General features: G+C 42.2%; 1 protein-coding gene across 5 annotated transcripts; it reads right to left on the reverse strand.

Annotated features, from left to right (window-relative positions):
• Window positions 1-205: 205 nt before the first annotated feature.
• LOC124863849 (globoside alpha-1,3-N-acetylgalactosaminyltransferase 1-like) lies at window positions 206-26131 on the reverse strand. Of its 5 annotated transcripts, XM_047358372.1 has the most exons (12): window positions 22873-22933; window positions 22543-22609; window positions 15930-16261; window positions 14649-14681; window positions 13441-13476; window positions 8212-8268; window positions 6504-6536; window positions 6293-6427; window positions 6087-6219; window positions 1870-2065; window positions 1360-1579; window positions 206-1284 (listed from the first exon to the last, which is right to left on the reverse strand). In XM_047358372.1, the coding sequence occupies exons 3-12, from the start codon at window positions 15989-15991 to the stop codon at window positions 1146-1148; spliced, it is 1044 nt and encodes a 347-aa protein (XP_047214328.1). In that variant the 5' UTR covers window positions 15992-16261; window positions 22543-22609; window positions 22873-22933; the 3' UTR covers window positions 206-1145. The 5 variants fall into 5 exon arrangements, with proteins under 5 accessions (XP_047214328.1, XP_047214329.1, XP_047214326.1 ...); XM_047358373.1 differs by lacking the exons at window positions 22543-22609; window positions 22873-22933 and adding an exon at window positions 26107-26131; XM_047358370.1 differs by lacking the exon at window positions 22543-22609 and having other exon boundaries at window positions 22873-23019.
• Window positions 26132-26439: the final 308 nt, after the last annotated feature.

Raw genomic sequence — 26439 nt, forward strand, 5'->3', positions numbered from 1 at the left:
ACCCAGCAAATATCTGATGGACAGCAGAACCGAGACCAGAAGGAAAAACTGTTCAGACTGAATGGGTCTTCATTGAACTGGGCCTTCATTTCAGCCCGAGAACCAAGAACTTCCAACCAGGAACTTCAACAACCGAATAATTTCATGTTAGTTTTATGCTTGTTATGAATGTTTGATAATAACAGAGACAAATAATCAAAAAAACTCAAATTTTCATACGTAATTTATTAGGGTTACACACACACAGTAGCTTATTTCCATAATTCTGGTCCAGGACTCAAGTCTGGACCAGATGGCCCATAAAACAACTGATTCTGCTAGTAGATAGAATTTACTGGAGCTATAAAACCAGATGTCTTTATTGAAGCCGGTGAGCAAAGTAGAGAAACTGACCTTAAAGCCTTCTGTGAAGCTGCAGCTTCTCCTGTGAGGACAAAGATCTAGTTTTTCTCCAGAGTTGTGGAGAAAAGGCTCATTTTCAGCAGTAGATCAGCTCAATGTTCTCTTCCCATAGTGTTAGTGGAGGAATCTGTGATGACTTCATGGAGATAAATCACTGAAGAAATACCTGAAAGAAGCTGAGGACCCTGACCAACATCTGCATTGGGTTTGCCTCACAAACTGTCTGTGTGGGTTTATACGTGAGCCTTGTGATCATTAATGAAGGAGGGTTCTTTAAACCGGGTTTTTATGTTGACGTATTAACTGAAGCACCTGACAGAGTCCAGCTGATTAAACCGGACCACTTGAAACCTGCTCACCAGGGGAGAGAGCAGAACATTGGCATCAGAATTATTGGATCTAGAGAAGAAGTCACCACCACTACCTTCAGTTACAGAAATGAAGCACAACTCTAGGTTCTTTTGGGTTTCTTTAAACAGACTCACAGATAAATCAGTAGAACAATAGAATGGATCCAGTAGGTGAGGATTGCACATGCTCAAAAGAGGTTATGACAACTATGGAGTTCTGAGTATGGATGGGGATGGACTGGGTCAGACAGGAAGTGTCTTCGAAGGTAAATATTAAGTGTAAAAGAGGTACTAGAAATCCTGATAGTGGTTAGCGCTGTACTTCCTGGTTGGTCCAGTCCTGTTTGGTCTTTTGCAGTGCACTCAATCCAGTCTGGTTCTGTCTGGATCGGCTCAGTTGGGTCGAATTTCAGCGTAGTTCTTTATGACCCCAGAAAACCTGACGGTATGAATTTCTGGGTTTCTGGGTTTGAAGTCCTGCCAGAGATATTCAGGGGACAGAACCTTACTGGGCTTGTTGGTCCACATGTACCTGTACACAGAGACAGGAAATGACATCACCACATTATACAACCAGACCTGGCACCGGTGCACTGCCCCTGCCTACCTGTTTAAGTGGCTCTCCTCCTGCCAGGCGGCCTCTATGTTTTCCTTGGCGTCATCCTCGAAGTTCTTGCGACAGGTCCTGGCGAGCTGATGGACCTCCATTAGGAGGCCTCCGAAGGCGCCTCCGCAGTAGTAGAAGTCACCTTCACCAGAAGCCAGGTAGGCTCTGGAGGAGGGCCGCCGCTCGTAAGGGAACTTATTGCGGTTGTCCTGGTAGTAGCCTGCAGAAGGAGGAGGGAAGGAAGACCTTAGACTCAACTTGACAGGTAGACCTGAGCTGCCAAGATGCTGCATAATACAAGAAGGAGTGAGGACTTTATGACACTACAACCACCAGAGTTGACAGTACGGACCCAATAAACTCAGTGAAGAGACTGAGATACTTGATGAAGAGAAGATCGTGTTAAACTGTCCACTTTGCCCTTAAAGTGTGACTCCTCAACCAACTAGAAATGTTCCTCTCAGGTTTCCCCAACCCAAAGAGTCTAGAATTAAAACCTAGAAGCAGTACCTGGATGGATCACAGCCACCAGCCCTCCAAGTGACTCGGTCCCCCAGCGACTGTGAAACTTCGAGTCCACATCCAGACAGAAGATGTAGTCCACATTGTTCAGGAGTGTCTCTTCGATCAGAGTCTGGATTAGCTCCATCCGTCGGGCTGAGATCTCTTGCCAGCGTTTGGAGCTCGGCACAGAACGCACTATTAGCTGAAGGAGGAAGACAAGGACAAGCTGCTAATCCACAAAGAGTTCTTTGAGAAAGTTTTCATGCATTCTTTTCAATATTTTATCATGGTACAACCGAAACATCAGCGTATTTTATTTGGATTTTATGTGATCAACACAAATCTAACATCTTACCATTGTCTTCTGGTTATCTGAGATCAGGTTGTGGATTTAACAGGTGCAAGAGGACAACTAGAACCCTCCTCTTCCTGGAAACACTCTCCATCTCATTCTAGGGGAACCCAATGAGTTCTCAGGTCAGAGCGGACACATGGTTCCTGCAGGGAACTCTGAGTCTTTCTCAGGTTCTCAAAAAAGTTTTTAAGATCTGAATTTGTATTAAAACAATCTTCTCCCTTACAGCAGCTAACACGATGTCTCAGAACCAAAACGGTGAGCTGCTCCAAGATTAAAACCTCTAACAATTCAAAAAGCCAAAAGGATGTTGATCTGATGCAAGCTGTGGTTACTAGAACAAAGTCCATCAGCCTCACACACCTGGAGAAGCATCTTAAAGAACGACTCTGTTTCTCAGAAATTTAAAAACTCACTGAAGCTTCTGTGTCTACAACAGTTAAATATGTTAATTTATTTAATAAGTCCCACTGAGATTAAGAGGCTGCAAACGTTAAACTACAATTAGATCACACAATTAAAATTTAAGGAGGTCATCTCTAGTTCTCTCAGTCTGGACTTAAGTGTTCAATGAAATACGTTGAGTTAATTTACAGCCTTTTTGAAACTTGCAGACGGATCCGAGGAACAAACGCCATTTTTCCCCAGTTCTGTGCTGGTAAATGGTACAGAAAGCACCAATCGATTATTTGAACGCAGAGAGTAAGAATCAACACTTCTCTGGGTAATTAAATCACAAAGGGCAGCATCCCCAGCATGACCTTATAAATAAAAGTATACTAATGTCCCAACCTCCAGGTGGACAAAGAAGGCCATCCCACTCGATAGTGCTGCTCACAGTGATGGGTCAAAGATTTACAATGTATTTATTTTAGTAATTTCATTCAAAAAGTAAAACTTGTATATTATATTCATTCATTCCACACAGACTGATATGTTTCAAACATTTATTTCTTTTAATTTTGATGATTATAACTGACAACTAATGAAAACCACAAATTCAGTATCTCAGAAAATTAGAATATTACTTAAGAGCAATGCAAAAAAAAGGATTTTTAGAAATGTTGACCAATTGAAAAGTACGAGCATGTACAGCACCCAACACTAAGTTGGGGCTCCTTTTGCCTGGATTACTGCAGCAATGCGGCGTGGCGTTAAGTCCATCAGTCTGTGGCACTGCTCAGGTGTTATGAGGCCCAGGTTACTCTGATGGTGGCCTTCAGCTCTTCTGAATTGTTGAGTCTGGCGTATTGCATCTTCCTCTTCATGATAATTCATAGATTTTCTACGGGGTTAAGGTCAGGCGAGTTTGGTGACCAATTAAGAACAGGGATATAATCCTCTTTCTCCAGACTCTGGGACCTTGATTTCCAAAGGAAATGCAACATTTACTTCCTTCAGAGATCATAACTTTGGACCACTCAGCAGCAGCCCAGTCCTTTTTGTCTTCTGATGCCGTCTCTTGTTCAGGACTGGCTTGACACAAGGAATGCGACGGCTGAAACCCATGTCTTGCATACGTCTGTGCGTGGTGGTTCTGAAAGAACCGACTCCAGCTGCAGTTTACTCTTTGTGAATCTCCACCACCTTTTTTAACGGGTTTTGTTATTTCACAGTCCTCTCCAGGGTGCGGTTATCCTTATTGCTTGAACACTTTTTTCTACCACATCTTTCCTTCCCTCCACCTCTATTAATGTGCTTGGACACAGAGCTTTGACCTTTAATGTCTTGCCCTCCTTGGTCGAGGTCTCAATGGTCGTCTTCTGGACAACTGTCAGGTCAGCAGTCTTCCCCATGATTGTGTGGCTTACAGAACTAGACTGAAAGACTATTTAAAGGCCTTTGCAGGTGATTAGAGTTAATTAGCTGATCAGAGTGTGGCACCAGGTGTCTTCAATATTGAACCTTTTCACAACATTCTAATTTTCTCAGATACTGAATTTAGATTTTCATTAGTTGTCAGTTATAATCATCAAAATGAAAAGAAACGTTTGAAATATATCAGTCTGTGTGTAATGAATGGATATGATATACAAGTTTCACCTTTTGAATGGAGTTACTGAAATAAAATCCATTTTTTCATGATATTCTAATGTTATGACCAGCACCTGTATGTGATCTGACCCTAACCCAAACAAGTAACCTATGCTTCAAAACGGCGTGGTCCAGTGTCGCAGCTTCACACAGATCAGTCAAATGTGACGCTCAATGATGCTTTCACAGTATTTCATTAATCATCTTAGCAGCCGCAGTGATGGTGCCCTGCTCTTTCCTGAAGCCTGATTGCAGTTTTTAAAACTGCTGGATCACCTCCTTTAAATAAAGGAGTAACAAAAGCTGACTTTCAAACTGATGGGATTTCCTTGTTTTGGATCGAGAGATGAAAAAGGATCGTAAGAGGCTGCGCTACAAAATCAGCTGCTGATTTCAAAAAGTAGGGCTCGACCAAGTCTGGCTCAGAGGGTTTTCTGGGATCGAACGCTTTGAGATACTTTGCACTCGTTGGAAAACAGAGGGTCTGTTCAGGGAATCACAGCGGCTGCTCCTGAAGAGTCAAACAAGCAACCAAATGACATAAAAGCTTGTTAAAGCAGTTTAAGACCTCAGCTTTATCAGAGTGGCACCGAGTCTTTGACAACAAATTTTGGAGAGCCTGAAAACTTTTACTAACAGATAGAAACTTAATCACTTTTCAATATTTCTTCAGATTATTGGAGGTTCTCAGTTGTGACAGATAATATTCTGATTTAGCAGTGTTGACAAGAGAAGAACGTTTATTTCGGAGTTGCTTGAGCATAGACCGATCAGTAGTAGAGTCACGTTTCCTGGCTTTGGCCCCATTGTGCTGATGGATTATATCTGACAGCTCTGGAGAAAACCAGGGGTTTCCCCGTCCCTTCACTCCGAGCTTCCTGATGCGAGCGTGTTGATTTACAGTTTTCTCATAACTTTCCTTAAGGCTCAGAAGAATTGATGCATCAAATTCTGATTTAACAAAAAAAGCAACACCACAACCTTTCTTGGGCCTATTGGTACGAAAGACATTGTATCCAAATATGTTAATGTCTTCGTTAGTAATAGATTTAATCAGCCAGGTATCAGAAATGATCACAGTATCTGCGTTCAGTTCTTGTCGAAGCAGATCACCTTCTTCATGTCGGTTTGTTGCAAACTGCAGAAAGAACTTGTGTTTTGTTTTTTTAACAGCTTTCTTCTGGCCACTTTTCTCCAAACGCCAGATTTGTGAGGGACACAACAAAATCCTGTCCTGTTAACACACTGTCCCACCTGAGCTGTAGATCTCTGCAGTTCCTCCAGAGTTACCATGGTCGTCTTAGCTGCTCCTATGATTAATGCTCTCTTGCTGTCAGTTTAGATGGATGGCCATGTGTTGGTAGGTCTACAGGTGGTCCATCTTCTCTCCATGTTCAGATGATGGTTTGAACAAAAATCTGGGAGATGTTTAAAGCTTGAGATGTTGTTCTAGAACCTTTAAACTGAACCAGAACTTCCTCCCTGACCGGTCTGCTCTGTTCCTTGGTCTTCATGATTCCGTTTGTTCTCCGATGTTCTCTAACTGGCCTCTGAGGCCTTGAAGGAACAGCTGCGTTTGGACTCAGATTGATTACACACACATTTTATGAGATAAACTTTGGAGGCAATATTTGAACTGGATTTCATTTTGAGGTATCAGACATACACCACACTTTTCAGATCATGCTTTGATAGCCATCATTGTGATTGGTGGGACTTTACACTAGTTTAACATAAAACCCCAATAAAAACACTGAGGTTTGTGGTTGTTGTGTGAGTTAATGTGGAGAAGATGAAGTGCTGCACCGAGTTTTTCATGTTCAGCTCTGTTTACCTCTCTGCCAGCAGCCATTTTGACTTCAGGCACCTCCTTCGGCCGGTCGGTGAACACATAGACATTCACTCTGAAACCAACGAAGAAGTGCTCCTCTGCCGTCTCCAGGAAGTTCTTCAGGAACATGATGTACCTGAACAGGAAAATCAAGCTCTGACTGGTGAGGTGGAAACAGACAGAAAACAGCACTGTGATGTCACACTTACTTCCCCACAGCAAACACTGTGGCAGCGATGCTGATGTTCTTCTTTTGGTAGATGCTGTCCAGGATAACCGGGTTGAAGGTTCCCTCCCAGACGATCGGAGCTAACCAGGGCGTCACTGACACGATGTCAGTCCGACTGTCGTCAGAGACCGACCATTAGGGAAGCGGGAATGATGAAAAAACCAAAGATGGCAGCAGAGAACCATACTCACCCATGCATGATGCTCGGCTGTGGGTACTTTAGCCTGAAACACAGAAACCCAAATAAAGTTCATCCAACATCATTGAAGAGGTCACCTAGCCTTCAACAGGGTTCTAGGAGCATTCAGACGATCTGGTATGATCCCCAAAATATAAGGACACACCAGTCATAGTAGATGTATGTTAAACCAGTCCTTTAACGGCAGCACAGACAGAGTCAGACATGGTGCAGATAAGCTAAACAACGGATGACAAGAAGCAGGAAGGAGATGATGGTGAACCAATTTTAAAACACTGCTGCAGCAACGGTACGGAGGCAGGCTCTTCAAACTGGAGACAATCAACAACCTAACCAACCCCTGCTGCAGGGGCAGCTCAGGTTAGGTGGGAGCTTCAGGCAGAGTCGACAAACCAGCCAGACAGAAAATGAAAATAAAAATACAGAGGGCAGAAAGGAAAGCAGCAAAGATCTCAACCCATCACAAACAGAGAACATCAGCACCATGAAGCACAGTGATGCCTGATCTCCCTGCCGTTGGAAACACTTGTAAAACCAAAGTATCAGGTCCGGTTCCTCCAGACAGACTTCGCTGAGGTGACAGCTGACCTAAGCTTCCTCAGCTCTGAGCTGAGATCCCTGCTCCGCTTTAATCATCTGTTCGATATTTTTCACTACATGTTTTTGGGTCAGATGTTTCTTCCTCATAAAATTATAGGGATGTTCGGGATCTCTGCTTTCTTCCTGGATTAACGAAGGGTAAAAAGCAGTTCCAGTAAATAGCAAGAAGTTGGCAGTGTTTACAATCTGTTTCAGCACTTCGCTGTATCCTGTGCATTTATGTAAGTGAAGATGTGAACCTTCACTGTATAGGGGAGGGGGCCTCATGTGTCTTCAGCTGAAGATGCTGTTCTGAAGATGATTTCCTCATCGCTGTAGAGATGAAACATCACTTTAAGCTGCTGGAACACCTTTCTCTGGAAAAACCTACACCTCACAGTAGTCATGTGTGACTCCAGAAGTATGTCTTCTGCTCCAGACTTTCCTGTAATCCTTTAAACCAGTCTGAATCAAAAGGTCTGCAGACTTTCTAAATCTGGTGTAGATGTTCTCTTTAGCCTTTAGTGGGGTCTTCACTCAGGTTCTGTCCAGTTCTTGTGGACCTGACCTTGCCAGTCTGTCCACCAAATAGCTCAGTGTGGATCGCTGACCTAAGTTCACTCTGACATTGAAGATCAGAGACTGTGAGCTGATGTTGATCCAGAGCTGGTCTGATTTTTTTATTGATATTGAAGCTCGGAGCTTCTTATGGTTTGATTTTCGGACAGATTACAGATGAACTAACTCAGTTTCTTTGAGAAAAAACTGGCAGGAACAGAAAGAACTGGAAGTAGCTTGGTGGATGAACAACTATGGTTGGGTACAAAGGCTGGGCAGTGAAGAAGCAGCCAAGGTCCAAAGAAAAACTCAGGAAGACCTTCAGGAAGCCTGAGAAACTGTTGAACCAGACTACTTTAAAAGATTACAGGAGAGTCTGAATCATTGGAAGGAAAACTAAGAAACAGGAAGTGGTGGAAAACTTTTTCACAGGAGGTATGCCGTCTCCGCAAACTGGAAATAAAGGGTGTGAAGAAGACAGAGAGACTTTAATCAGAAATCCAGACAGAAAACAGAGATAAGCGACAGATGGCACCATCTATGTAGAGAAATAAGCTTCTTACCCATCAGGTGCCACCAAGTGGAGGTCAGGACTTCCAATGAGGTTTTCATCCACAAATCTGCACAGCATGCCAGACATCACATCATCATGAAGTTCATGCAGAGGCTTAACAGGTTGACGGCTGAAAACTGTAACTGTTCTGGGCCAGATGCTGACTGATCGCCTGTAGACTAGTGCTACACGACATGTAAACTTCTCTGATGATGGTCACCATCTACTGACCATCTACTGAAGAAAGGTTTAATGGAGCAGGCTGAGTATTCTATTGTCATGCAGAGTGTGGATTTCTGACACTTGGGATAGAATAGACAACAAATATTGCATTCAGCAGTAATTTGCAATCTAATGCCATGAAATGCAAAGTGTTTATGCTTTGGTAAGTTCCTCTGTTATCAGACACACAAGGATTTCAAATCATACGTGACATGTTTCAACAGCAGAAACTTCAGGTGAACACTTTGAATGAAACATGTCACCATGTGGTGACACCTCTGACAACGACAGAACTTCTGCTGTTGAAACACGTCAGGTATGTTTTCACGTTCCGACGGCACATTAGACAACGTTCCCACCACTCTCCATCAGCAGCTCCATATCAGGTGTGTGGCCATCCACAACCAACCGGTCCTTAGCAATTGCGAAATTGTACATATTGACAATTGGGACAATACTGTTTGGATTTATTTCGCAGCTCTAACGTGCACCATTCCAGACTCTCAGAAGATTAGTCCATATAGGGTCATTTAGGGCAAAAAAAACATGAGCTAATATTTGGGCCCCGAGAGGTCACATGCTGGGCATTTTATTCTGGTACCTGGCAGATGTGGGTTACCTAGAGTGGCCACAAAGCAGATCCTGTCTTAGCCTGAACTAAAACACATGTCCCCCTTTTCACACCGGGACATGTTCTTGTCAGCTGGACCAGCATCTTGTGGGCACAAGACAGAACAGAGAAGGTACACAAACATGACATGACAACGCCCCCCGGTCACCTCATTACCTTTGACCTCTGTGACATGCAATACCTGCCCCTCACGCAGTGAGATAGAGAACCACTGTGGAGCCCAGAACATGTCACGTTCGGTCCAGATTCCAGGACAGTCGTCGGTCAATAAATCGGTGAGTGAAATGAAAACATCAGCGAACTTGTCAGACGACAACTTTGCATCGTTTTTTCTTCATCACTGACGGAGGAGCAGCCTGAGCAGAGAGACTAAAACAACACGCATGCAGGGAGAGGAAGGAGAGTGCTCTGGAGACAGGGTGAGGAGAAGCTATTTTTAACTGACTGTTCAGGTTTTCTCACTCAGAGGTTCCTTGTTGTACCATGAGCTAGCTGCTAGCTAAAGACTTCGAAGGCGTCTAAAAAGCCTCTTCTCTTTAGCGATAACCACAGCTATCACTCAGTATTACTAGAATATTGGTAGAAAAGCTACTTTGAGGAGATGTGATGATGATGCAGTTTATCTATATTTAAACTTTTTGGGAACCAATGAAAATGCAGTTATCGTCTACCAATCAGCTGTTTTAATGGTTAGAATGAAGTAAATAACGTGTCACTAACAAATCATGTAGATTATATCACATTTTTCTGTCAAAAGATCTCTCAATAATGTAGGTTCTAATGTTTCAATTTAATAAGAGATGATTTTATAAAATATCTTTTTCATTCTTTCAAAACATTTATAACGAGTAATTTCTGGGAACTTGATGAGCTACAACGACATTTAATTTCCCTTTGGGATTAATAAAGTATTTTTGAATTTGAATTGAATTTGAATAAGGTAGTAGTGGGTGAATTTTAAACTTCTTGTCTACATCGAATAAATGTGTCTGCATCTCTAAATACATATATATATATATATATTAAAGCTACAGTACCTGATTTATTTTCTACCTGATTGTGTGAAACAAGCGTATATCAAACGTAGTTAGAATGATGTGACCTTCTATGGCCGTCTCACACATGGAGGCTGATGGAGCACACACTGCCTCCTAAACACACAACCAGGAAGTAAGAGAATAACAAGCAGTGCTCTGGAGTTGGCTTCAAATTATTTGGACTGAAAAATGAAAATTGCTGTAAATAAGCAGGGCATTTTAGCTCCCTCACATTATTCCTGATAGATATATAGTTCTGAATAGATCATGTATGTCTTGACCAATCAGAGCGCTCCTCTGCCATGGAAGTGTGTGAATGAAAACCACGACCAAAACTGTAAAACATCCTAATAATACAGCCTGCAGAGACTCAGTGTCTCCTTTTCTATCAAATAATGACCTCTTCTGTTATGCTGAGCTACTGACCGAATCATGTTTGTTTAATAGTTAGAGAAAAGTAAATATTAGTAAAATATTTTTTGGATTATCTTTCATAACGGAAAAGAAATTAGTCACAAATCAAGCCAGCAATATTACACATATGAGCTTTGAAAACTCAAAACATTCTTAAAGAAATAAATCAGTCTTAGTCGGGGTTTCTGCCTGAAAGCTGCTCACACAGACCATCCATGTTTGCTGATTCCTGAGCTGGAGCTCCAAGACCAGTTCACCCTGGTGTAAGTTAGCTGAGACGGTTGTGACTCGTGAGTCAACATTAGCCTCCCTCGCTGCCTCAGACCCTTCAAAAAACATTGAGATGGTGAAAATGCATCTTATTTCCCACTGGAAGTATTTAGTTTAAGAAGCTACAGACAGAAGCGTGGTTCTCCTAATGTTCTCCCATCATAACCAGTCTCTACATGGAGGACATGGAAAGAAACGCACAGAATTTATATAAGGTAAGGTAAGTTTATTTATATAGCGCTTTTCAGTAACGAGACACTCGAAGTGAAACAACACCTCTGTTCAGATATGAGGGTAGCAACTGGGTCACAAACCAGGCCAAAGAAGAAGAATCGTTCACTGAACATATGAACTCAGTGGACAACAGCATGTTCACGATGGAGGAACCCAAAGAACACAAGCTACCTTTTTGGCTTGTTTGGACAACACATCAAAGTCTAAACGGACCAGTACCTACCTCAGTCATCAGAACTCTACAGCATCAAGCAGAACAGGCCCAGACAAGATCTGAAGCAGAGAGAACCTCAAACCAATTCTAAGGAACCCGAACACACCAAGAAAGCACTTGTAGATACCCTAAGTGGGTTTAACGAACAACGATATTGTTCCTTACGTGGCTGAAGGATCTCAAAGAGGGTAGCTAGAAACATGTGTCCTCCTTTACTGCATCTGCACTGAACATGTTTTTCCCCCAACTTACCGGGACTGAAGACATAAATTTCTACTCTAACAAAATAATATCATGTATGCTTCGACACACATTCAGAGAACATCTCTGAGCAGAAAACTTCAGTCATAAAGACCTTCACATCCTGAAGATCCAGGCGCCTATCGGTGATGAACAAGAGGCTGTTTTGTATAATGTTAGAGATTTGTCTGGGATATTTTAGGGCTTTGCAGCAGAGTAGTTATATTAATTAGAAGTTTAGATCCTGTGCATTTGTGAACCCTAAAGAAGAGATCTCCAAACATAAAAACCAACATTAAACTGAGAAGGTGGCCTCAGTCTTTCCAACACCTACAGAGCAAATAAGATAAAGACTTGAAGGTGTTTTCCAGTCTATTGAGACTATCTCCTGCCCCTGGGCCTAAGGCTGCCTGCAGATCTGCGTATCGGTGTATGAATGTGTGCACGTTTGCGAGTGCGATTGGGTGAATGTGCACCTAGCGTAAACACAGAGTTCAAAGGACAACCTTAATCCTTGAAACTCATTATATTGTCTCTAAATTCCCTCCATCCTCTAGTTACACTTGATCCAACCAGTTTGTTAAAGGTGTGTGGGTCAACGTTGGATCCGGTTGAGCTGCTGTTACAAATCCCCAGGAACCGACCTGGAGTCAGCTCAGAGCAGGTTAAACGCCAAAGATATCTGAAAACACAGCCTTGGACTATACTGAACAAAGCGGACCTCTGTATGTGCAGGTGCAGTCTGAGCTCCACCATTAAACCTGACAGGATACCATCCGCAACCCAGAGCTGACAGGATAACAGAACCAGAAAATCCAGAGACAGAGAAGCCAGCATGTGAAAACTGGGTCACTCTTTGGTCTGAAAGGAGGCTCTTTCTGCAACAACCTCCATGACCACCATAAAACAGACAGAGCTTCTACAAACAGATACCCTGCAGAGGTTCTGGTGTTTCTGTTGTTCCTGCGAGAGCCAGCTTCAGTAAAGTTCCCCAAAACCTCTTCTCCATGTCATCCCCTGAAGCAAATGCTGTTTGAGAAGCAGCTGGTTCTTTCTAGTCAGTCTACCTGTGAATAAGAGCCCTTTAGAAATGGACATTTGGTTCTGATTGTCGTCGGTGCTTATTGGACGCTCTACCACCGCTATGCTGTAAAAGGTTTTCCAAATTCCCACAATCTGGGCTCAACACACACCGAGACCATACAAGGAAGTTGGAGAGAAAACAGCTGATGCTGCTGTAGCTTCATATCAGTCCTTCACTAGAAGAACAGACCTAACGGACTCAGCAGAACCCACTTACATCTGCCGAGTCGTTTCTCTGCATTCAGCTACATACTGACACAGCTGACAAAAACCACAAACGGGTCAGTTTTTAATCAGATGGGAGAAAATAAACTCTTCTTCTCACACTAGATGATTCTCCATCATATTTCTCTATAAAACGCTTACCCTGGGTGGCTCTGCCTTGGGCTCAGCTCCAGTAAGAACGTAAAGAACCTCCGGGTCATTTTATTTAAATCCCACATTAAACAAGTTTCCAGAACTCTCTAAAGATACTCTCTGAATAAGCCACTCAGAAAAACAGCCCTTGCACCCAACAGAACCTTTGGAACGAAACTGTTTTTGGTGTGATGGGTCAAAATCCAATGCTTCTCCAGAATGTTAGAATTCATCATCTAGATTTTGTTTAATTTCTGCAGATTCTCCAGAAAGACCAACACTGCTAGTTCCCCTCCAACCTTCGTTTGTACAGTTTATAAAAGTTCTCAGAAACTTGTCAGCACAGAACCATCAGATAAGGTAGAAATGTAAAGGATCTTATAGTTCTGGCACATTCTGTTGTTTTAGACATCTGTAAAATCCAGACGTTTGGTGTTGTTTGGACATTTTTCATCAGCTCGGGGCGTCTGGTGAACATCTGGCTCATTCTCAGAACAAAGGTTACTGATAAGGTCACACCCAGCAGCAGTTACTCACCGTCCTGTCGAAGAATCATAGAAGCCTTCCTTTAATCTGCAGACACAAAAACACACACTAATGAAATGTTTAGAGACTCTTTATAATGTTGACAGGTGAGGATCAGGTGGAAAGGCTGAAAGGCAGTGATAGAGAAGCAGAAATCTGTTCCACACGACTCCTTTTCAGATGCACCTGGGTTATAGGAGATCTGATTTCATTTCCTGGATACAAGCTGCCAAAATGAGGTTCTTCCAACAGGCGGCTGGACTTCAGAGGCAGGGCGAGGAGCTCCATCATCTGGTGGGAGCTCACAGACGAGGGTTCGGGTTGCTTGAAGTTTTCACAGTCGATGATTGTTTGGTGGTGCCATGTCATCTGCAGTTTCCGGTCTACTGGGTCTTCTGAAGTCTGCAGTCAACATAGTCATCTATCGGGAAGTCTTGGAGCACATCATCCTTCGATCTGCTGACAAGCTTTATGGAGATGTTGCTTTCATTTTCCAGCAGGACTTTGGTACCTGGACAGTGTGGGCTGGTACCAAACACCAGCTTTAATCAAAATGGTAACACCAGCAGACTGGCCTGACCCAAACCCCACAGAGAATCTTTGGGCTGTTGTCAAGAGGAAGATGAGAGACACCAGAACCAACAGACGAGCTGAGGTTCTGCTACTAAAGCAACCTGGGCTTCCTGAACACCTCAGCAGAACCACAGGCTGATCTCCATGCCACGCTGCATTGATGGAGTAATTCATGCAGATGTACTGAGTGAAGATAGAGTACAGAACATGAATGTCCAGTTCGGTAGGACCACATTTCTGGATTAAAAACTGTTTTATTGCTGTGATATTGTTAGTTCTGAGAGACTGAATTCAGGGCTTCATCAGCTGGGGGCCCGAATCATAAAGAGTTCTGAAATATATCCCTCCAAATTAATGAATCTATGAGAGATTCACTTTTCAATCATATACTGATTTACTGAGCCGACCTTTAACCTTTAACACAGATGTTCTTAAGCATAACTCAGAGCAGCTCCTTCAGTGAGTTTAATGTCCTGGAATGCCATCAGTACAATCTTTCCGGTTGGAACGTTTCGGCTCAAATCACAGAGACAGAAACGATTTCTGCATGCCCAGAAATTAAAAACCCAGAAGCAGAGAAGAGGACAAATCCAAGGCAGAAAGCAGGAAAAACAGGCATCATAAATAAGGAGACAAGACATAGTTACCTGTAGAATGAGTTCAGGTAGACAAACGCCACTCTGGGGGTTCAAACAGGAATTAGGAATTAGCTCTGGGAATACTGCCGTTTTACAGCATGAACAGCATTTTTGAACCACAGTATCTCAATCAAATTTAAGTCCAAACTTTGACTAGGCCACTGCAAAAGCTTGTTAAAGCTATACAGAGATGGACTTGCTAGTGAACTCTAGATCATTGTTTTTCTGCATGATGCTTGGGCTTAAGGTCACAAACTGATGATCAGACCTTCTGCTAGAGAGCAGAATTCATGGCTCCATTAATTACACAAGTCATCCAGGTTCTGAAGCAGCAAAGCAGACCCAGAGTGAACCCAGAGTGGTACCGAGTGAAACCAGGTCAGTTCTCCCAAGATTCAGGCTTTTATTGATGCTTTCTCTCTGAGATCTTTATCTAGAGGTCGGCTCCACCACCTCACAGGCAGACATAACTTCTCCTGTTCCTATTCATCCTCAGAGTTCTTCATGAAACCGGTCCAGACCCACTGAGCCCACAACACAGAACCAGCCCATTAACTGCAGTGAGTGTTGGTTGTTTATTCTGACATGGCATGGAACATCTCAGCGCTTGGAGATCACAGAACCTCAAACAAAACAGAACAAACCACCTCTTTGTGGGTTGGTTGTAGGTTAAAACCTACAGCAGAACTTAGAACCGGGTTTTTCTTGCTGAAAACAAGCAGAGAAACAGCAGAGTCCAGTTCTCCGCAATCTATTGGTGACATGCTGAACTAAGTTCAAACATGACACCAGCAGAGGGTTCAGCAGCAATATACACCACAAGGTTCTGCTTGGGGGCCTGCCAGACCGCTGAACTGAGGCAGACCACATAGCTGACAGCATAGAACCTCAGATGTTACCTGCTGGAACAGCTTCTGATCACAAGAACAACTGATAAACAGAACCTAAAACCTCCATACAGAACCTTTCTATCCATTTATCAAATACTTTGTATTTATTTTCTGTTTGTTCCTTTCTTTAAATTTCTTTAAATGTTTATTTCTGTCAGTTCCTGTTTTTTAACAACTTATTTAACTTATTTTTAACAACTGATTATTCTACATTACATATCTTGAACTGAACACCTTTGTCATATTTTTTGCACATTTAAATTTTTCTCCACCATTTAAAAACTTCTAAGCTGTGCTCTTTGTGTGTCACACTTGACATTCTAGCATTATCTGATGCACTCTGTAGTACTGTGTTGTACTCTGTAATACTCTGTTATCCTGCACTGCTGTGTAAACTCACCCCAACAGCAGAGCCACCGGCAAAAGCACGCCCACATACTTTAGGTTCAGCATCATCATCATCAGAGGTATCCCTCGGTCCAAACAGGTCAGTTCTGACTCACAGATTCACCCCTCGGTCCTGAAGCTTTAATTCCAGCAGATTGCGAAAGGAGCTGCTCCTCAGGGTCTATTGGAGGTCTTTGAACTTTACTTGATTCTAGCACTGGTTCCTGTATGAAGTGGACCAGCGGATTCTTAGAGGTTGATCCATCGACCCATCTTGCTGACCTGTACAAACTCTCTGATTGTGAAACGACAAGCAAGAGAAAAGGTGGAGGTGCGAGCAGCACTCTGCAGAGAGAGAAAGGGAGAGCTGAGTTAGAGCCAGTTATTTATAAGCAGCTTATAAGAGTCCTTCCCTGCTGTTTACTGTGGAAATGCATACAGCCAGAAAATGTGTTCAGGTCAGGTCCAGGTTTAGTTAAAGACCTGGAAGAGTTCAGGTCAGGTCCAGGTTTAGTTAAAGACCTGGAAGAGTTCAGGTCAGGTCCAGGTTTAGTTAAAGACCTGGAAGAGTTCAGGTCAGGTCCAGGTTTAGTTAAAGACCTGGAAGAGTTCAGGTCAGGTCCAGGTTTAGTTAAAGACCTGGAAGAGTTCAGGTCAGGTCCAGGTTTAGTTAAAGACCTGGAAGAGTTCAGGTCAGGTCCAGGTTTAGTTAAAGACCTGGAAGAGTTCAGGTCAGGTCCAGGTTTAGTTAAAGACCTGGAAGAGTTCAGGTCAGGTCCAGGTTTAGTTAAAGATCTGGAAGAGTTCAGGTCAGGTCCAGGTTTAGTTAAAGACCTGGAAGAGTTCAGGTCAGGTCCAGGTTTAGTTAAAGACCTGGAAGAGTTCAGGTCAGGTCCAGGTTTAGTTAAAGACCTGGAAGAGTTCAGGTCAGGTCCAGGTTTAGTTAAAGACCTGGAAGAGTTCAGGTCAGGTCCAGGTTTAGTTAAAGATCTGGAAGAGTTCAGGTCAGGTCCAGGTTTAGTTAAAGACCTGGAAGAGTTCAGGTCAGGTCCAGGTTTAGTTAAAGACCTGGAAGAGTTCAGGTCAGGTCCAGGTTTAGTTAAAGACCTGGAAGAGTTCAGGTCAGGTCCAGGTTTAGTTAAAGACCTGGAAGAGTTCAGGTCAGGTCCAGGTTTAGTTAAAGACCTGGAAGAGTTCAGGTCAGGTCCAGGTTTAGTTAAAGACCTGGAAGAGTTCAGGTCAGGTCCAGGTTTAGTTAAAGACCTGGAAGAGTTCAGGTCAGGTCCAGGTTTAGTTAAAGACCTGGAAGAGTTCAGGTCAGGTCCAGGTTTAGTTAAAGATCTGGAAGAGTTCAGGTCAGGTCCAGGTTTAGTTAAAGACCTGGAAGAGTTCAGGTCAGGTCCAGGTTTAGTTAAAGACCTGGAAGAGTTCAGGTCAGGTCCAGGTTTAGTTAAAGACCTGGAAGAGTTCAGGTCAGGTCCAGGTTTAGTTAAAGACCTGGAAGAGTTCAGGTCAGGTCCAGGTTTAGTTAAAGATCTGGAAGAGTTCAGGTCAGGTCCAGGTTTAGTTAAAGACCTGGAAGAGTTCAGGTCAGGTCCAGGTTTAGTTAAAGACCTGGAAGAGTTCAGGTCAGGTCCAGGTTTAGTTAAAGATCTGGAAGAGTTCAGGTCAGGTCCAGGTTTAGTTAAAGACCTGGAAGAGTTCAGGTCAGGTCCAGGTTTAGTTAAAGACCTGGAAGAGTTCAGGTCAGGTCCAGGTTTAGTTAAAGACCTGGAAGAGTTCAGGTCAGGTCCAGGTTTAGTTAAAGATCTGGAAGAGTTCAGGTCAGGTCCAGGTTTAGTTAAAGACCTGGAAGAGTTCAGGTCAGGTCCAGGTTTAGTTAAAGACCTGGAAGAGTTCAGGTCAGGTCCAGGTTTAGTTAAAGACCTGGAAGAGTTCAGGTCAGGTCCAGGTTTAGTTAAAGACCTGGAAGAGTTCAGGTCAGGTCCAGGTTTAGTTAAAGACCTGGAAGAGTTCAGGTCAGGTCCAGGTTTAGTTAAAGACCTGGAAGAGTTCAGGTCAGGTCCAGGTTTAGTTAAAGACCTGGAAGAGTTCAGGTCAGGTCCAGGTTTAGTTAAAGATCTGGAAGAGTTCAGGTCAGGTCCAGGTTTAGTTAAAGACCTGGAAGAGTTCAGGTCAGGTCCAGGTTTAGTTAAAGACCTGGAAGAGTTCAGGTCAGGTCCAGGTTTAGTTAAAGACCTGGAAGAGTTCAGGTCAGGTCCAGGTTTAGTTAAAGACCTGGAAGAGTTCAGGTCAGGTCCAGGTTTAGTTAAAGACCTGGAAGAGTTCAGGTCAGGTCCAGGTTTAGTTAAAGATCTGGAAGAGTTCAGGTCAGGTCCAGGTTTAGTTAAAGACCTGGAAGAGTTCAGGTCAGGTCCAGGTTTAGTTAAAGACCTGGAAGAGTTCAGGTCAGGTTAGGGTTAAAATGTCTGCCAAAAACCCAGAAAACAAACCCTGCGATACATTAAAGCCTCTAGTAGGGAAAAGAGATTTATAAATATTATTGCAATAACTCGATTACAATCGAGATTGTGGAGCCCTAGTTTCTATTGAGGACTTAAAATGCAACTTAAATGCCAGAGATTCTTCCTGTCTTCTCCTTTAACTTAAACATTTGCATTTGAATCCCTTGGGCTGCCTCAGAAGGGGCCCAACCCTAACCCTAAGCATTAGTGGGTGAAGGGGGATCTTTGTTTCCCTTCCAACCTGTTACACCAGTGAGTAGAGTCAACATAGGGGAAGTTGTAGCAACTAGTGCAACATGATCTTCAGTGTAAAACTAAATGGTAAATGGACTGAATTTATATAGCGCTTTTCCAGTCATACAGACCGCTCAAAGCGCTTTACACTAGAGCCACATTCACCCAATTGCACTCACTAACGCTCACACATTCATACACCGATACGCAGATTGGTAGGCAACTTGAGGTCAAGTGCCTTGCCCAGGGGCACATCGACATATGGCAGGAGGAAGCTGGAATCGAACCCACAACCTTCTGATTGCAAGACGACTACTCTTCCTACTGAGCCACAGTAAGAGAGGAACTCCTTGAATCAGGCAGAAGCCCGAATCCCGGTCATAGCGGTCCTAAATGACAGGTCCTGTCGAGGCTGCCGTTTTTTAATCATGTTGTGCTCTGTGCAGGATTTCTATGAGGTATTCTGGGTAGTACTGCCGTTTTGTGAGGGTACTGTATTGTTCCACCCGCTGGTAATGGGAGTCCGGGGACTGGTCTGAGGAAAATAATTTCCCCTTGGAGACAATATATCTAAAGAGAAAGTTTCTCAGAGAGATTGGAGGGAAGTCGGATATTTCTCCCTCTACACAGCAGAATGTCAAGAAATCATACAAGGAATCTGGAGGAATTTCCCAGCTGTGACTTTTGATCTGTCAGATGGTTCTACATCAAGAGCCGTCCTTCATCAACCGTTGACAGAACCACATGAAGCATCTCTACAGTACAGACATTCACAAGCATTATTGTGCAGATAGGAAGCCTGATGCTCCTGAGGTGAACTCAATGTGAAACATGTATTGTTCTCTGATGAGTCCACCTTTACTGTTTTCCCCACATCCGAGAGAGTCACGGTGTGGAGAAGCCCCAAAGAAGCGTACCACCCAGACTGTTGCATGCCCAGAGTGAAGCATGGAGTCCCTTGGCCCGATACTTGTGCTAGATGGGCGCGTCACTGCCAAGGACTACCAAACCATTCTTGAGGACCATATGCATCCAATGGTTCAAACATTGTATCCTGAAGGCGGTGCCGTGTATCAGGATGACAAGGCACCAATACACACAGCAAGACTGGTGAAAGATTGGTTTGATGAACATGAAAGTGAAGTTGAACATCTCCCATGGCCTGCACAGTCACCAGATCTAAATATTATTGAGCCACTTTGGGGTGTTTTGGAGGAGCGAGTCAGGAAACGTTTTCCTCCACCAGTATCACGTAGTGACCTGGTCACTATCCTGCAAGAAGAATGGCTTAAAATCCCTCTGACCACTGTGCAGGACTTGTATATGTCATTCCCAAGATGAATTGATGCTGTATTGGCCGCAAAAGGAGACCCTACACCATACTAATAAATTATTGTGGTCTAAAACCAGGTGTTTCAGTTTCATTGTCCAACCCCTGTATTTCTCAATATATAAACTTTAATGAATATATCAAAACAACACCCAGCTGTTTGTATTGCAACATCTCAAGTGTTTCAAAAAATTTTTCTCCCATGTTGCTGCCTGCAGACGACAAGTCGGTAACGGCTGCAGGCGCGCTAACGCTGCCGAATGCAGGACTTGTAGCCAAAGATCTGAAGCTGATGAAAACTGTGGACTCTTCATATCTTGTGCTTAACAGAGACTGTTGGAGATGATCCCATACTGTTGGACCCCTGAAGATGAGATGGAATGACACCAGAACTTTTCAAGGCTTGGTATCCTCAATTGAGGAAAGGTTTGAAGCGTTGGAAGAAGGAAGCTGGACATTAACAAGAGGGAAAACATTATTTTTCCATCTGCTGCAGCTTAAAAACAAGAAAACACAAGTTTCAGAACTGGAAAATTATTCTTCTATTAGTCAGATTCCAGCAGAATACATCAGTTAGGAGACAGCTGGTTCTGTTTTGAGACTGGTTCAGTTACAGTTCACATGTTCTTCATCCAAATCAGCTGATTTTTTTACTAACAGAACCTCAGAAACAATTAAAACCACAGCTGCTGGATCTCCTGTCATGTCTTAAATGATTCTGGGTTTTCATGTTCTATTTGGTTCAGTTCATTATGATCCCCTCCAACAGATGTAATGTTGCGCAGCTAAAATTAAACGTTTAAAAAAGTTCTGACCAAAAACATTACAATCTCAAAAATTTTTGGGATCTGACCATGAAACGTTCAACAAATGATAATGGAGTTCTGGTGGAGCCTGGAGACCCAGTTAGCTCTGATTAGGTCGACTACAACCTGAGAACGGAGCGACTTGTTGTAATCAGACCACGACGGCCAGCTGCATTTCTTACTATTACTTATGGATGATCTTTCACACGCAGACCAGAATGATAAAGTATGAATGTTAATGTTTTCACTTTTCTTAGAACAGGATAATAATCCTCAGTGACCTACAGTTTGACATGACATTTAGTGCATTGGGTTGATTGTGGAACAAATAGGAGTGATTAGATAGCTGCAGCAACGCCTAGATTCAGGGTTGGACACCTGCTATTACACACACAATCAAATAGACACCAGAACGGTGACACATAGTCAACTGATAAACACAGACGGAGTGGATGTCCCTTTCAGGGAGTTCCAGACATAAAAACCATGTGTGAACTTGTTTCGGGTGAAGGATGAGAGCCTCAGCGCTGATCTCTGTAACCATTTCTCTGCCTTATTTAGAATAAAAGTGTTGAGAGTATAGAACCGTTTTAGAGTCATTCCTTTCAAGAGAAAGTGATTAAGTAGAGATGACGCTTCTGGGGAAAGAATTCGGGGGAGATCCGAGGCGTCTTACCGCCAACAGGGTGCGGTAGCTCGGACAAGACTCAGAGACAGAAGCAGACCTGGTGGGAAGTCCAGCAGAACCCGAAGTTTCTCCATGAAGACCACCTCAGAGCTTCAGGTTCCAGAACAACCGATATCAATAAATTCAACCAACCTTCAGCGTGTTAATCCAATTTAAACTCGCTCACATGTGCACTGAAAGCCTCATTAATGTGGCTCTGTCTCCAAGGCAACGGCTGGAGGAATAAAACTTTCTGCAGCAGGAAGTCCGTCTGGAAGCTTTGCAGGAAAATCTGATCAAATGTTCAGTGAAGAAATAAAAAGTCAGCCGCAGAAATAGACAGAAGCTCCTAGGAATTAAACAACTGTTTCATTTCTATTATTATTATTATTAATAATATTGGGATTTTTGAGGAAAAGGACTTCAAATATTAGTTACTTTATACTTCCTAACTAAATATTCTATTTTATCATTATTATATTTAGTTATTCAGTTTAGGTCCAAACTAAATATTTGCTTTACATATTTAAACATTTAGTTTGGCAGTAAAAAAAAAACAGATGATATTTTGAATCATATTTTATATGTAAACTTCACCGGAGTCAGTTGGATTTCTCCCTGACTTTTTACACGACTTCTAAAAGAAAACCATCTGTTTAGTCCACCGCTTCCTAATCGAACCTGATGTTAAATTTCACTGCAGGCTTTACCTTCAGGAAGTCAACTGGTCCTCCATGCAGACTCGCTCTGCTTTGCATTAAATCAACGACTGTTTCTTTTTAAAAGCTCAGGAGGAGCGTCCAGCTGCAACGTTTTCCGTGGCGCAGCTGTGACGCGGATGATAACTCTCCACTGCGCCTGTGAAGGTTTTCAGGTAAATGAACCAAAACCTCGGGGTTTCTCCGCTCAGGGTGTGCCGAACCCCCGACCCAGTTCTGTAGTTTCGACCTGTTACTGAATCCACTGACAGAAGCACTGAAAGAGAACTCAGACACACATGGGCACAGTTGGACACACCTGCCCGCGACCTGACCCCACGACCCTCTGCTGGTCACACAGTCCACGCCCCGCCCCTTGAAACCTACCTGACTCTGCCAAGTAGGGGTCTCTGCAGACGAAGTGGGGGACAGGTGGCGGTATGGAGTTAATTTCCTGCCAAAAGGTTGCACACAAATGTAACTTATTTTACAAACTGTCCCCAAACGTTGCAGTCAAAATAGAAACTATTAACGGTCCCCGACTACAACATGGTCTCTCCTCGCGGCTGAGGACACGACGAGCACCTCACAGGTGAGTTTCAAAACCTTCCCGGTGAAAAATTACAGCATATACGATTTCATTTTAGTGGTACTGCAATGTTACGATAAGGGAACGTATTACTTTACAGAGCAAATCATTTGTCCTAGCTACCGTACCATGTTGGCGGTTAAACGTCTCGAAGTTCCTCCGGCGTTTCCCCATCAGATACGGTTCCTCCAGCTGCGTGAAGCTGACACTCCACCCACTTGAAACATTCCGGCAAATAGACAGAATATTTAGTGCTTCGTTTGTGCTGTTTTGGTTTCTGAGATATTAAATATTATTTTTTTTTTTTTAGGTCATCCAGAGGTCACCATTTTACTCCGAATTGAACCGAAGTGGGCTCATTTTTTAGTGCTTCATTTGTGCTGTTTTGGTTTCTGAGATATTAAATATTATTTTTTTTTTTAGGTCATCCAGAGGTCACCATTTTACTCCGAATTGAACCGAAGTGGGCTCATTTTTTAGTGCTTCATTTGTGCTGTTTTGGTTTCTGAGATATTAAATATTATTTTATTTTTTTTAGGTCATCCAGAGGTCACCATTTTACTCCGAATTGAACCGAAGTGGGCTCATTTTTTAGTGCTTCGTTTGTGCTGTTTTGGTTTCTGAGATATTAAATATTATTTTTTTTTTTTAGGTCATCCAGAGGTCACCATTTTACTCCGAATTGAACCGGAGTGGGCTCATTTTTTAGTGCTTCGTTTGTACAGGTTTTATGTTCAAGCTATATCATTTTCTTTCAGGCGATCACCGACGATTTAAATCGATGACGTCTATGGCCTGCGCTGAACATCATCACCACGGTTATTAATGTCGTGTTTTTCTTTCATCATGCAAGTTAAATTGTGTTTTTATCCGATGTTGTAAACCTGCAACGTCATAGGGATTGACCCCACAGCTGACCTTGTTTAGGCGGTAATTTAAACTTCCCGTTCAAAATTTTCCACTGACCAGTATCTTTTAAAAACCTCGATCAGTGTGTTTTTATGAAAAATGTAAGCAGCAGCCTTAGAATTTTTACCACACTTGTTGTTCAAGATAAGTAAACTAATAATGTTGAGGTTTTAGATAAAACACTGTTGCTACTGCAATCCTTCTATCAGTTCATCATTGACTATGTGTTGCATCTTATGTGATATCAACAGTTATGTTGGGTCAGCTGTAGCAGTGAGCGGTGCTGCAGATAAACAACAAGGGCAGATATATTTAATTAAGGCAGCAAAGAGATGATTAGAAAAGGCCACAGAATCATACATCCAGAACAATGGTTACGGTAATGTGCAGTTTGGTGGAAGACAGAACGAGTCACTCCCCATAGCTAAGGAGGTTAGCTGTAGCTAACCGTTTGTTGACTGCGGACATTTCTTCAAACTTCGTTGCCCGGACAACTGCATGGTTCAGAGGTTAGGGTTTGGGCAGAAAGATTTAGGATGAAATTATCTGAACGTTTTTCATTTTATGAAGTTTGGTTTTGTTTGTGTTTGTATGCAATTGATCAAATTGTCATGATGTATGTTTGGATGGGTTGTACTGGAATTCTAATTTTCCCTCGGGGATCAATAAAGTATCTTTGAATTGAATTGAATTTGAACTCAGCTATCTTGTTGCTAGCAGACGATCTGCAGCACACGTGCCCTGTTTGTGTTCTGTGTTTGTGTCTTTTTAAAGTTAAGACAAACTTTATTTAAAGGATGATTTTAAACACAGAAGATTGATCATAACGCACCATCCGCACTTATGCATTTATTGCATTATGCTAGCTGCTAAATAATATTTACCCAGAAAGGTTTAGTTTTCAATCCAGTAAATAATATTTTTCTAACATCATTTTACTAAATTTGATAACTAAGTAAACACCATTAAGCCCCATTTCTCCAGAAAGATTTGGCTCCTTTCCAAAATACTTCCTTAAATATTTGACCATTTCTTTAATATTTCTTTAAATATTATTTTAATAAATAAAGACATCTAATGAGACACCGTTGAGAATTAGTCATCCAGAAGGTTGGTTTTATTCAGCAGATCATTCATAAAAATATTATTTTATTAAAATAATATTTTATCTGATCTTGCATTGTGAATGGTTGTCTAAACGTTTGCTGATTATTTCCTAAGTTAGTTCCAAGACTAACTTAACTTCACTTCCAGATTCTTCAAGATAATCCTTGGTTCTCAAACATAAACATTGCATGGTAATGTTGCATCACTCTTTTGGTCATAATTATCAATCATCTTTAATCAACTTGTTTATATTGTACATAGTCCATTAGTCTTCATTATTCTTTAATTCTGCTTGGTAGTTTAGTTGGATTGTTTTAACAAAGTAAAGAGTTTGTTGATTGAAATATGTTTGACTTTGAGTTGACTTATTTTTGTTAATAAATTCTTGTATTTTAAGAAATTGTGTGAATTTATTCCATATATGTACAGAGTTTATGCTGTTCAATAATGTCAGAGCTCGTCTCACACCTTTCTATTCTGTCCTAATACCATCGCCTTACTGGGCTGGTATTCACAGGACAACCCTTAACAGACCAAAATATTACTTGATAAAATATGAAATTATTAATATTTTTTTATATATATTTTCAGATTCATAGTCACAGCATAGTGTCTTTGAGTCCCTTTCTTATTTGCTTCATTTGCCTCATGACCTGTCTAATTACCTAGTGAGAAAGAGAAAGCTAATTTTTACTCAGGTAGTGGTTAAAAGAGTAATGTTATATAGTTTCAAGAATATTGCTTTACTGCATAATGCAGAAGCCTTTCAAAAAGCCATCTTCTATTGTCACTTTCTCCTTTTCATCAGCTGAGAGTTCAGAGCTGCCTTCAAGCTTAAGGAAACAATGTACATAGAAAAAACGTCTTAAATAAATGTTAAAATGTCAATGATGTTCTGTTTACTGTACATTTATACCAACGTAAATTTTCTCCCTCAGATCAATGTCTGGAGAGTCATTGATCTCAACGATTCCAGTTTCCGGTGTCCCTCCACACAAAATGTGAACAATAGCAGGACTAAGCCCTGTCAGCGGAGGACCGCCATGCAAAAAGCAATGGCCGATCATTCTGCCTGCCATTAGAAATAGGTCACTCTCAACCAGAAATGCAGATGAGGAAGACACAAGGTGGTCTGGTTCTCCGTCAAACAGCCTTGTTACACAAGAATTTCCTATGTAGACATAAATTTTGTTTCTCAGATCCTGTACACAAACATTTAGCAATTCTTTGGTTGTACAGCAGGTATAGTTATATCTTAAATTTATTTTCAAAAAAGGGATTATAAATAGTATTAAGGTGATTAAAATGTATCCACAGTTGATAAAAAGCCATTGATGACAGCTTACCAAAATTCATGTTGAAACCATCTTTCAGCCTCTGTAAGAAGCGGTTCACACCTTCCCCGACTGCAGGATCACCTTGTAATTATAAGACATATGAATATTAGTGGTTGTTCTTAAGAAAAACATAACGCATCAAAACTAACCAGACTAAAAAAAATGAACCTTCAAGTCTGCATTGCAAAGGATTTGCTCACTCAACACTGGATGCTTCTTAAAATGTAACAAAAGCAATATCTTGTTCTGAGATGGTGGTTCTGAGGTCAATATGCACATACAGTGACTTCCCTGATCTGTGAATGTTAAGCACAGTCTCTGTACATCCAAGCAGCCCCGGTC

This window comes from Girardinichthys multiradiatus, chromosome Y (genome assembly GCF_021462225.1).
Source record: "Girardinichthys multiradiatus isolate DD_20200921_A chromosome Y, DD_fGirMul_XY1, whole genome shotgun sequence".
Taxonomy (NCBI): Eukaryota; Metazoa; Chordata; class Actinopteri; order Cyprinodontiformes; family Goodeidae; genus Girardinichthys; species Girardinichthys multiradiatus.